General features: G+C 43.8%; 1 protein-coding gene across 1 annotated transcript; it reads left to right on the top strand.

Annotated features, from left to right (window-relative positions):
- Window positions 1–65: 65 nt before the first annotated feature.
- nfatc3b (nuclear factor of activated T cells 3b) lies at window positions 66–12,755 on the top strand. The gene is given in 11 exon segments (XM_012837297.3): window positions 66–627; window positions 1,307–2,534; window positions 3,059–3,101; window positions 3,103–3,219; window positions 4,818–5,017; window positions 5,731–5,903; window positions 6,187–6,327; window positions 7,754–7,809; window positions 8,258–8,384; window positions 8,736–9,581; window positions 11,980–12,755. Coding segments are annotated over 11 exon segments (3,093 nt in total). The 5' UTR covers window positions 66–542; the 3' UTR covers window positions 12,057–12,755.
- The last annotated feature ends 853 nt before the right edge of the window (window positions 12,756–13,608 follow it).

The following is a 13,608-nucleotide window of genomic DNA, read 5'->3' as shown; positions in this document are numbered from 1 at the left end:
ACTTGGTTTTCATGTGAGCAACGGTGAAATTTGAATGTAAAAGTGATTCTGGTATTATCAGTAAAGCGTGGAAATTGTTGCATTTTAGTTGAAGTAATGTCATGTCGAATTGTGTTACGTAAGGGATAGCCTACACTTCAAAGGCTACACTTCAGTGTGTGGCACGGAGGGGGAGGTCCAATAGTGTACTAACTACTCAATGTTGTCTTTCGAGTTTTGACGTCATGTTAACAACTGCTCTCTAGCCTTTCGTGTAATGTGAAAGTTACTGCAAGTGTTTTGGAGCTAAGGAAAGTGTTACGTTACATGAACTATTCCTACTCGGGGTTCATGTTCTTACAAGTAACGACAGCGGAAACAACTTGATATCAGAAACAAACTTATGCAAACCGTCTTCGGGGTGCATGTTCCGCATTTGCACTCTTCGGTCTGTGTAGCTGCAAAGTAGCCCGCTCGACTTAAATAAACTTTTTGCTGACTGTAGGATACTTCAAGTTAATCCAAGTATCGGGCGATTTGCGGTACGGACTGGAACAAATGCAATGAATAGCGCAAACTACACAGACGAATTAGACTTCAGACTTACTTTCGGCGAGGACGGCACACAGCAGCCACTAGGCCACGAAGGTAACGTAATATGCACAGTTTTCGCAGTGAATGCATTTCCTCAGAGATGTTTTCTTAGATGGTCCTCTAAATGACAAATGATTTTGGGGGCATAAAGGGGCCATATCATTTTAGATGCAGGCATGGGACACCATGGAAAAAGACACCCAGTTATTTCTCATCTTGTTTCTGACGTTTTGTTTGTATGGTGTTCGTAGTTTTCAGTTCAGCGTGTCGCTTCGCACATTCATGGGCTGTCATAAACAGTGGTGAAACCGAGTCCCCCAGGGGAAGGGGTACATTAAACTAACAAACAAAGACATAAGTATGTATCAGCTATTTTAGTATTGGGAGCTATATTGGTAGCTGATTTGAAATAAAGCGGATGGCTAGAGATGTAGGACTGTGACCGTTAACACTGGCAAGGCAACAGCACATTCATTGATAACTTCGATCTGGTATTGAAAACAATGCTTGTCTTCTCAGCAGTTGAGCATCCTATATTTTCTTGCCAGTGTGTCAACGGTGCTATTTATAACAAGCAGCTGTTGAAGTGGCAATGGCCTTTAGGTTGCTTAACTATCTGAATTACTTTCTTGGAGTATGAGGTCGTGTAGTAGTGTGGCTGGTGGTGCCACAGAGAGATTGTCTGTGTACCTATGACTACTGTATTTGATGATGTCCTTATTTTCTACTGTAGATATTGGCTTTAATGATGACTGCTACTTCCTCAATGTTGGCCTGCCTCAGTCTGCGGTTAACCAGCCTGTAGCGAACTTGCAGCAGAACCCTCCGACATTTATCCCTGCCACAGAACTGCAAAGTCCCGGTGCTTATAAAGCCAGCTGCACTGTCACCAGAGGGACTGTACACAACGCCTTGGAGTCGCCCTCCAGGTTGTTTGACTGCCCCAGCATCCAGATCACCTCCATCCCAACCAGCTGTAACCATGATGTGGGGGCCTGCCAGCACCGCGTGCAGATGCATAGCTCTGAGGTGGAAGGCGGCAGTGCTGGCTTGTCGAGAGGCCACCTGTACCTCCCCTTGGAGCCGGCCTACAGAGACCAGTCCTCCCTCTGCCCCAGTCCCTGCAGCAGCCTGTCCTCCCGCAGCTGGTGGTCGGACGCCTCATCTTGCGAGTCCTTCTCCCACGTGTACGACGACGTCGAGGCTGAACTCAACGAAGCAGCGGCTCACTTTAAGCTGAACTCACCTCTGGTGTCTCCTCTAAGCTCTCCCTTACCCTCGCCCCTGGCGTCCCCACTGGCCTCTCCTCAAGTCTCTCCCCAGGTCTCGCCCTTCGGATCTCCGGGAACAACACAACACCCCGGGCCGGGAGAGGACCCTTGGCTGCGCTACCATCTCCAGCAGCCCTCTCAAGCCCTGTTTGCTCACTCGCTGTCCCCACATCAGTCACCCTATCAGTCGCCACGCACAAGCGTTTCAGAGGAAACCTGGCTGAGTCCCCGTCCCGCCTCGTCCTCCTCACGGCCCTCTTCCAGGCCCTCATCTCGACCCGCCTCACCCTGCGGTAAGAGGCGTCACTCGTGTGCGGATGGCTCCGCAGGTGTCTCCTCGCCTCACCTCTCTCCCGTCCCCACCCCCACTCACTCCCCGCGGGGCAGCGTGACGGAGGAAACCTGGGCTGGGAACGCCATGCTTTTTTATCCACAGCCGCTACAGGCCGAGGTGGATGTTCCTCACAAAACTAGGAAGACCTATCAGAGTCTGGAGCAGTGCAACTCAGGCGGCCCCCTGGGGTCCAGCCTCGAGGAGCAGGGCCTCAAGACTTTGAGTTCGTTGCTGGATTACCCCACAGCATCATCTCTACCTGGACAGAGAAGAGAAGACATCGTGGAGCATTTCCTTTCTGTTCCCTCTCACTTCACCTGGAGTAAACCCAAACCAACTCAGACACCTATTCATACGTAAGTTAGCCGGCATCTGGCACAGATATTAGTCTTGGGGAATCCTTTTAAAAATTGTGTGTTTGATTATGTGCTTTTTTGTTAGAGTACAAAAGAGTATACATCCTGATACAACTTGTTAGTGCATTTTTGTCAGAATCCATTGCTGACTATTCCTGACGCAGCTAGTTTGACAGGTGTGCATCATTGTAATTTTTGATTTGACTAAATTCCCAAAGTATGAGTTACACCTCAAGCAGGCCTTGAACTGGTTTCGATATTGGATTATATAAACATAACTGGGGCGACAGTGGTACAGGAGGTAAAGAAGTCGTTTAGTAATCAGAAGGTTGCTAGTTCGATTCCCTGTCGAAGCGTCCTTGAGCAAGACACTGAATCCCTAATTGCTCCTGATGTGCAGTGTGCCATCAGTGTAAAATGTAAAATGTGTATACATTGTAAGTCGCACATATGTAAGTCGCTTTGGATAAAAGCGTCTGCTAAATGACTAAATGTAAATGATAACTGCAAACTTCTCCTCCCAGAACGTCCTCCCTCCCTCCTCTGGAGTGCCCCTTGCCCAGCCAGATTGGGGCCGTACGAGCTCAGCATAGAGGTGCAGCCCCGGGACCACCACAGGGCCCACTACGACGAGGGCAGCCGCGGAGCCATCAAAGCAGCCTGTGGGGGACACCCTGTAGTTAAGGTGAGGCTCTCGTCATCACAGCAGCCTGTGGGGGACACCCTGTAGTTAAGGTGAGGCTCTCGTCACAGCACAACACAAGTCTATCAGCAGCCTGTGGGGGACACCCTGTAGTTAAGGTGAGGCTCTCGTCACAGCACAACAGAGGTCTGTCTGAGAAGAGCTTTAAGCACAACAGAAGTCTATCTGAGAAGAGGTTTAAGCACAACAGAAGTCTATCTGAGAAGAGGTTTAAGCACAACACAAGTCTATCTGAGGAGAGCTTTAAGCACAGCAGAAGTCTATCTGAGAAGAGCTTTAAGCACAACAGAAGTCTATCTGAGAAGAGCTTTAAGCACAACAGAGGTCTGTCTGAGAAGAGCTTTAAGCACAACAGAAGTCTATCTGAGAAGAGGTTTAAGCACAACACAAGTCTATCTGAGGAGAGCTTTAAGCACAGCAGAAGTCTATCTGAGAAGAGCTTTAAGCACAACAGAAGTCTATCTGAGAAGAGCTTTAAGCACAACACAAGTCTATCTGAGAAGAGGTTTAAGCAAAATAAGGGCCTCCTTTTTTGTTTGTTTTTAAAGCAGTGTATAGAGGAAAGATAACCTTGACGTTTGAGTACCATTGAGAGGCATTAGAACCTCAGCAAAGGATGTGATGTCGACTAACTAAACACATCTTATCGGAGTCAGATAAGGTAAATAAATATAAATGTGATTGTTCATTATTCGTTCATTGTGATTCATTATCCAGTCATAAGAACAACCTGTAAAGAGCAGTGCGGTAACTCAGCAAGTCTGGTCCCCTGTTCAAATGTGTGTGTGTATTTTGTTGTCTTCCTAAATGTCATAAATGTTAAACCAATGAACTAAGTTTTCATTCTCTCAGTAGTCAAGTAATAAAAAACCTAAAACTCTACTCATATTAAATGCAGACAGACACATGCTAAAACAACAGTTCTACCAGTAATTCATAACGCCCATGGTAACCAGGTGAAATAACTAGATATGATCGTCCCTTCCCTCATATCCTAACACATCTTAAACCTTAAAGTCCTGCAGTGGACTACAAAGTCTGCATGGCATTTTGTGCACCAGCACTATCTTCTCTGTTATGAAGAATATTGATTTCTAAAGAATTGCCAAAGAGTGGATTGAATGGGGACAGTGATTGTACACTCCAAAAGTCCCATTTGTCTTGAAAATGTGTTTTCAGGTATAAAGGCAACATATGGAATGTACCAACCCTTTTTCAAAATAATAGCCGTCATGCCTGATATTCAGTTTCAAGTGATACTTTTAATGGCTATTTTTATTACTGTATGGAATCTGCTGGCAAACCAGTTATGTTATGATGTTAAAAATGTTGCAAACAAGCAACAAAGATAGTATTGATTCTTAAAATTCTGAAATATATGCTAAAATGGATATTAATCTTATGTTTGTACAACATGATTAGATAAAAAATCAATTGGTTGTAAGGGGTTTAGACAGATTAGACGCCAAAACTGCATTCACCTTTTTGTGAACCTCCTTCTCTCTGTTGTGTGTCCATTATTCGGTAGGTTGAGAAATAGTAATAGTCATTTAATCCCATTCTTGATTTGTCTCTGGCAGCTCGTAGGATATAGTGAAAAGCCAATCAACCTTCAGATTTTCATTGGGACTGCAGATGAGCAGAGCGTGCGGCCACATGCCTTCTACCAGGCGCACAGGATCACGGGGAAGACGGTCTCCACTGCCAGTCAGGAGACGGTCTTAAGCAACACCAAAGTCCTGGAGGTCCCACTCCTTCCTGAGAACAACATGTCTGCCAGGTACATCCCGCATCAGTCATGAAAGTCATCGATTGACAATAACGGTAGTCCAAAATCAGACTGGGTGATTGGTGTGTGACCACAGCATGAAAAACCAGGAAGACAACATAAATAGATAGTAATAACAATATGCTGGTGAACAGTGATGGTAATTAGTTTTATACCATATATTGAAGATTCAGTCTTAGGTTTGATCAGTCAGGATTCAGGTTTATTCTTGAAGAATGGCGGCCGACCATTTATGAGACAGAGACTGAGGATCCATCCTCCCTCACAGAACTTCACCTCAGTATATCTGACTTGTTCCTTGAGGAACAGTCTGTTAAATACACTGATATCTAAGGGGTGTTACCGTCTATTCAAATGGGCCATGCATGCAGGGTTCTTTGTCTCGACCTGGGGGGGGGAAGGTGAGAGTCTAGGATCACACCTCACTCCCCAGGTCAGCCCAAAGTATATTCACCAAGGAAAGTCCACTCATGGCTAGTTAAATCCAAATAAAAGTAACAATTATAACTAGGTATAATATCATTGACTTATTGACTATGGCATATTCTTATGACCTATGCTGGTCCCTTCAACAGTTTGATGTACAAGTTATCAGAATTAATCATTTTGATTTGATTGACCAGATTTCAGATCATTTGAAAGAAGACAACTAAAGCAACTACGACAGAAAAGCAACCTGTAGTGACTTGTGCTTGTTTCGACAGCATTGACTGTGCTGGAATCCTGAAGCTCCGAAACTCCGATATTGAGCTGCGGAAGGGAGAGACGGACATCGGACGGAAGAACACGCGCGTGCGGGTCGTGTTCCGTGTTCATGTTCCCCTTGTGGACGGGACAATGCTGTCGTTACAGGCCGCTTCGATTGCCGTGGAGTGCTGTGAGTGACTCTTTTGTTCTCACTGGCTACACTGTCTCTGTGTGTGTGTGTGTGTGTGTGTGTGTGTGTGTGTGTGTGTGTGTGTGTGTGTGTGTGTGTGTGTGTGTGTGTGTGTGTGTGTGTGTGTGTGTGTGTGTGTGTGTGTGTGTGTGTGTGTGTGTGTGTGTGTGTGTTTATGTCTGTGTCTGCAGAGTGTATGGGCATGCAAATTCATGTGTTTGGATAAGCAAAGGTGCCGGGTCAATTAGCATATGGGTTTGAATGTTGTGTTTTATGATTCCAGCCCAGCGTGCCGTTCTTGAGCTTCCGCACATAGAGAAGTTCAGTCCCGTCAGTGGATCGATGAACGGAGGAGAAGAGATGTATATTAAAGGCCCTAATATCTTCCCAGACTCAAAAGTCATCTTCCTACAAAAAGGTCCAGGTAAAGGACACACATGAAAATCAATCCATTGGAGGCCTAGTGTGTATCATTTGATCATGTTTGTGTTGCATTACACACCAACATCAGTCAACGGATCAGCAGACGGTTCCACTGCCAGAATTTCAGTTTTATGCAATTTATAGAGTGCCATCCACAAGCACGTACCCAAGTGTGTCAAGGGTGAGCTCCATAGAGCTGAACCCAGTCCTGACAGGAGGCCCATCTGCCCGAGGTTGACTTGGCAGTGAGTTAGAATGTGATGTAATGCGGAGGACAAGAGCGAGGGAAGAAAAGGAGGGAGACGAGGGAGAGAATAAGAGGAGAAGGGGAGCATGTATACACTAGCCAGCAGGGAGGGATACAGTCATAGACCAATCAGAGCAGTCTTAACCCAGACCAGTCTGAACCCAGACCAGTCTTAACCCAGAGCAGTCTGAACCCAGAGCAGTCTGAACCCAGACCAGTCTGAACCCAGACCAGTCTGAACCCAGAGCAGTCTGAACCCAGAGCAGTCTTAACCCAGAGCAGTCTTAACCCAGAGCAGTCTGAACCCAGAGCAGTCTGAACCCAGAGCAGTCTGAACCCAGAGCAGTCTGAACCCAGACCAGTCTGAACCCAGAGCAGTCTGCATGAGATTGTGTCGCCTGTTGGAGTCACTTCAACTGACCATCGTGCAGTGAACGCGTCATCACACCGCATTTCGCTGTGTTTTGCTTTTTCTAAAAACCCACGAAAACTGGTCAAAAGAGCCACTCACAGAAGTCCAGGGGCACAAGTTGTGGTTCTTTACCGGGAAAGGACATTCTGAATGTGCCATTAGTGAGAAGCTAAAGTGGAGTAAGATGGACGTTCACAACGCAGTCAGGAAATTTGCGAATTCAGGAACTTGTTCGGACTGAAAGCGGTCTGGGCGTCTGTAAGTGACGCTTTTTAAACAAATTTTCGTGTGTTTTTAGAGAAGGCAAACAGCGAAAGGTGGCATAATGGAGTCAATGGGCATAGAGAAGTGACTGCAACGACTACGTATGACACAATCTCGTCCAATCAATTACATTTCTGATCACTACATTCAGAAGAGAAAAAAGTACATTTTCTTAAGAGTGGTCTTAAACTTTTGTCCACGACTGGAGATGTGAAAGCAGAAGTGAGAACAACAGGTTGGCAAACACTTGTTTTTTTCTGTAACAAAGAATTGTGAATTTACCCTTTGATATGACCCTTATTTATGAATGTAACATTGAAAGGGAAGCTATGAGTTAACAGTTTGTTAGTATGGGTCATGATAATTTGTCCACATTTTAAATGTCATTATCAATCCATTGTCAAAATAAACCGGAAACCTGATCATGACTATCACAACAAACTGATGCTATTGCCATCTAAAGTAATTCCATGAACCTGTTTTTTTTTTTTCTTTATTTTTTAGATGGTCGAACTCTTTGGGAGGCTGAGGCAAGAACTATTAGAGAGAAGTCAGCAGAGGTAAGTAAACATGTATAAGAAATGTATAAGAAAATAATTCAAATTTAAGATTGGATCTTTTCCATGGAAACTTCGCAAAATGATCTCTTAGGCCAGTGGTTCTCAAACTAGGGGTCGGGACCCCAAGTGGGGTCGCCAAACGTTTTTTGGGGGTCGCGAAATGATCTTGCTGCCCTGTGCATCAACATATTAGGCTTTGACATGCTGTATATAGTCTATCAGAAATGGTGTTTTCTACATCAGGGTGGATAATGAAAACTAATATTGTCTCATTCAAGATGAAACTGAATTAAGACCTATAATATCCTGTCAAAATGTGTGGGGGGTCACGAGACTTGGCAAATGGATTTTATGGGGTCCCCGGACAAAAAGTTTGAGAACCACTGTCTTAGGCTATGCATTCATAGTATTACATGATAACTAACATATTATGGTCATTTTTGTGCAGATGAATATTGTGGTACAAATTCCTCCTTACCACAATAAGAACATGACATCCTCAGTTCAGGTCCTCTTTTATGTGACGAATGGAAAGAGGAAGAAAAGCACAACACAACACCTCACATACGTGCCAGGTATTGACCCCTTATCACACAAGACACGTCTCAGAAAACATCAAGTACATTCATGTGCTGTTGACAGAGTATATGGTTGACAAATAAAGTTCATTAATGTGCTGTATATAGAGTATATGTTTTACAAAACAAGTACATTAATGTGCTGTATATAGAGTATATGGTTTACAAATAAATTACATTAATGTGCTGTTTACAGAGTATATGTTTTACAAATGAAGTACATTAATGTGCTGTTTACAGAGTATATGGTTGACAAATAAAGTACATTAAAGTGCTGTATACAGAGTATATGGTTGACAAATGAATGTGATGCCATTTTGATTGTGAATGTCACTATCTTTGAAACAGCAGGCGTGAAGCAGGAGAGCGGCCATCAGGGAAATCTAAACACCATCAGTCACACAGAACCGCACCACGGAGGTACCCAGCTGTCTTTCGCCCAGTATGCCTATTCTACGGACCATTGCCAATACACGGGAGGAGTGCCTGCTGCTGCGCTCTCCTCGTTGGACAGTAGTCCGTCTTCCCACCACCATCATAGAGCGGGGCTGGTGGATGTGGAGGCTGCTGACTCTCAGCACATCCTCCACAGCTTGGTGTCCATGGACCCAGTGTTCCTGGGAGCTCACCAGAACGTCGGTACGCAATTTTGTCTAAACAAAATAAGCAAAGTCTCACCCCAACCAGCCTGCAAACCTGCGAATGCTCATCAGCCAGCAGCCCACCTGTCAGGCTTCAGTCCCTCGAGTGTGGAGCACAAGTCGTTCGGCAGCTATCCTTCAGGTGCCAACGATACATCTTTAAGCAATGCCTCTTTCCAGCTGCTGCAGTCTCCAGGGTATCAGTGCCCTGGCCCAGTGGGTCCGCGTGCAGCAGTACGCAGCCTGGCTCATCTGAAGGATGCTGCTGCCTTATACCCTCAAGCCACACACCAATCACCCAGTCACCCCAGAGTAGTAGCACATGGAGATTATCACCAGATGATCATCAAACCACTGTCTCTCCAAGCAGTGAGCAGTAGCAGTAGCAGCACCTCCCCTTGGCCCTCCTGTGCTCCTCCTCCTGATGTCCCGCTGGTCTCTCAGCCCTCCTACCCCACCCAGAGGGAGCACTTCATCATTAAGCAGGAGCCCGAGGAGAACCAGGGGACGACCCTCACGTCCACGGGACTTCACAGCGTCACACTTGATGATGGTAAGATGTCGCAGGAAATTTCAGAATTCTTTTCATTAAAGGTAGAGTTTGTGATTCTAATCCAGTACGCTTTTTTTTGTCAAATTCAGCAAATTGCTCCTCACGGTCCTCCTAGCTGTTTATTGTGTGTGTGTGTGTGTGTGTGTGTGTGTGTGTGTGTGTGTGTGTGTGTGTGTGTGTGTGTGTGTGTGTGTGTGTGTGTGTGTGTGTGTGTGTGTGTGTGTGTGTGTGTGTGTGTGTGTGTGTGTGTGTGTGTGTGTGTGTGTGCGTGCGCACTCAGACACAGGCTTGGCTCTGGACATGGGAAACACACCAGCTTTCAGGACTGGGGGCGGGGCTGGAGAGGGTGTGTCATTTGATTGGCTGTTGAACTCAAATATCAACCTTTCGCCAGAATCGCAGACTCTCCCTTTAAAACGCAGTCGTCCACTCTAAAATGTTTTATTGGTTTTGTGTGGTGCTTCAATCATTCATATAAGATGCATTTCTAATATGACCTAAATGTTTTTCCCTGATGGGAGGGCCAATTGTATCATATTATACTGACCCGGTCTATTAGTAGTAAGGCCATTAGTTTACTCTCCAGCAGATTCACCAAGTAGCCGCCCTAGTTTATGAATGTGAGTCTGGGTTAATTATAGTTAGCAGTCCTGCTGTGCGCTGAGAAAGATGACACTATCTCTGTATGTAAAATGGCGTTTAAGCACTAGGAGAGCTAAATATACCAGTGCTGGTTAATCTCTGGATGCTACTGTTGTGCAGCTGTTGTTAAATGATGGCATAGTTTATACAAATACCTCTGGCCTTTACATTAGGCCTGAGCACATGGTGCATCACAAGTACACCTTTCACACGCTTTGTCCTTGACCTTTTAAAACTCCTTCTCAACTACCAGTAGTTAGGGGGAAGTAGTAAATACAGTACCAGTCAAAAGTTTGGACACACCTTCTCATTCAATGGTTTTTCTTTATTTATTATTTACTACATTGTAGATTAATACTGAAGACATCAAAAGTATGAAAGAACACATAAGGAATTATATAGTAAACAAAAATGTGTTAAAACAAACCAGAATATGTTTTATATTTTACATTCTTCAAAGTAGACACCCTTTGCTTTGATGACAGCTTTCACACTCTTGGCATTCTGTCAATCAGTTTCAGCATCAGTGTGTGTGTGTGTGTGTGTGTGTGTGTGTGTGTGTGTGTGTGTGTGTGTGTGTATATATATGAAAATCAGTCCACAATATCTCTGTAATTCATCATGTGTGCGTCATTGTGCCCTGGTTTGTGTGTGTTGAGCAAATGGAGTCCAAAGCTCCAGTGACTGGTCCTGTGTCTGGCCTCATGTAACTGGGCCTCAGGCAGATCCGTGCACACAGGGGACAGGTGCAGCGGACTGATCTCAGACCTGATGACTGGGCCATGGCTCCCTCTCTCAATCACACACACACACACACACACACACACACACATATACACACACACACACACACACCATACACACACACACACACACACACACACACACACACACACACACCACACACACCCAGACACACACAGACTGATCTCAGACCTGATGACTGGGCCATGGCTCCCTCGGCCTCTGCTGCACCAGAATGAGATATTTCTGTCTCGCTTTTCATCTGCTCTTAAACACTTTCAGTGTACAACCTAGTCCTGTTCTGGGAAAATATATTAATAGATGTGTGTGTGTGTGTGTGTGTGTTTGTGTGAGTGTGTGTGATTGAGAGAGGGAGGCATGCAGGTGTGTATATGTTTGTGTGAGTGTGTGTGTGTGTGTGTGTGTGTGTGTGTGTGTGTGTGTGTGAGTGTGTGTATGTATGTATGTGCTTGAGTTTGTGAATACAAGGCCCTTTTGTGTAGGGGCCTCACACTGTGTTTTAAATAGATGTTATGTGAAGGGAGAATATTAATAGCTACAGAAGAAATGACAGGATGACCCCTTTACATAAACTTGGTTTTTTTTTCAAACTGAAGACCATTTACATTACAGGAGATCATGTCAAGAGCATAATGTTTGGTGTTAAACAACCTGTTAATAGTTCTGTTCATAATTTGTACTGCATTTCTTCTCCTTGTTGTCGTGGTCCCTCTGGCGGCTCTGGTTTCAGTGTTTCATCTGGATCAGTACATCTGACAGTCTTGCACTGCCCTCTTAAGGTGGAAAAGAAACAAGCAATGAAATCTTGACTGCAGACTGAGAATCTGACTGCACTTACGCTAGTCTACACAATTATGCGACGGCGGATGTTATTGACGATGGTGACCGACTGAATGCCGACCGGCCTTTTAATCTATAAAACGGGTATCAATGAATTAGTCAAAAAGCCACTGAAATGCAATTTTAATTGTCTCTATTTTCCTTTTTACAGTGAGTGAGATCATCGTCAGAGACCTCTTCCAGAGCCCAGATTCCTCCGGCCCAGTGGCGAACCAGAACCATGTCTAGCCCCTGTCTGTAAGACGCACCCAGATATACCTTTGAGAACAATGTGTGGATACCACCTCCGTATGTCAGCCTTCCTTACATAAAGCCGAGGACAGAATTCTTTATTGAACAGTTTACTGTTGACAGCAGTGGTCTGTAAATAAGTTGTAAGAAAGCAATATATACATTCAGGCATGACACTGCACTAGTGAGAATTTGTAGCAGGTTATGTCAGTATACATTTGTTTGTATATTGTCTTATTTGGCTCATAAGTTTGTAAATACAATTGTAATTGTAAAGGTTTGTAGTGCATAATGTATATATGCTGGATTTTTTTATTTTAATCAGGTTCCGTACATATATGATAATTTATATTTAAGTAAATTTGATAAATGACGTACATTTTACCACTTTACCACAGCCAGTTATTTCAAGGTAGTATATTAAATGTAAATAAACAAAAAAAAAAATCTAAAAAAATTGCAATATAATGATGGCTTATTTTTACAACGAACATGAGGTATAATGATCCCACTCTGTAAACTGTAAAGTGGTGTGGTATTGTTGATTTCTGCTATGGGTGTTTTTAATGTAGTTCATATAATGAGTTGTTGGATTTTGTAATGGAGTATGCTGTAGCATATGTATTCATATGCATATGATCTAAAATATTTTGAAGACTGGGAGACCTTTTTTCTAATTAAATGAATTAATGAAAATGAGAACCTCCAGGGCTGTCTTTGTGTGGATGCAATATCATGTATTTAACTGAAATGGCTCATGCACTATTTTACACTATCTTACTATTTCCGTTCGTTTCCCTGTGGTTATAATCAATGTAATATACAGTGGCAACATTGAACTAGCCTGTTGAGGTTTCCTAACCACAACTCACAAGACCAAACTTTCAAATGGTAATATTCAGAAAACACTGGAACAGATATATGGAAAAGCAAAGAAACAAAATGAATCAGAATAAGCTGGATCCATGCACCTCTCAGGTCCACTGTCCTGAGACCAGACAAGAGAGACGTGATGTATGATAAATTTGGCACTCTGAGATTCTTTTGAATGAAGAGTGCATTAGGTAGGCACCAGTTTGGCAGCCTCTTACAAGTGCACCAGACCAGCAGGGATGAGGTATTATTTAGCAGCGTATTCATTTATTCTGTAAGGAGTGTGTAGTTTTTGTGTGAATAGTGTGAAGCTCTAAAATCCATTAATGTGTTCCACTATAGTACAGTCTTATCCTTTAGTTTACAGCTCAAGAAACACATTGAAGTGTGTACTACATCTTTAAAGGTAGACATTTGTATAATCTGCAAAACAGGTGGACACGAGGAGGAAGGATAGTTGGAGTAGAACAAACAATTATCACTTGATTTCTTATAGGACATACCAGTCTAAATCATAATCTAAACAGGGAAGCATTTAAAGGAGAATGTTTTTTATTATGAGAGAAACCGTAGAACATACTGTCAGAGTGTGAAGCCTATAACAGACAGATTCTATAACAGACAGAAATTCAGTTAATTAAAGTTAAAGAGTCAGGACAAATGTATCTATCTGTAG

Source organism: Clupea harengus, chromosome 3 (genome assembly GCF_900700415.2).
Source record: "Clupea harengus chromosome 3, Ch_v2.0.2, whole genome shotgun sequence".
In the NCBI taxonomy this organism is placed as follows: domain Eukaryota; kingdom Metazoa; phylum Chordata; class Actinopteri; order Clupeiformes; family Clupeidae; genus Clupea; species Clupea harengus.
This window is presented reverse-complemented; position numbering and strand designations above follow the sequence as displayed.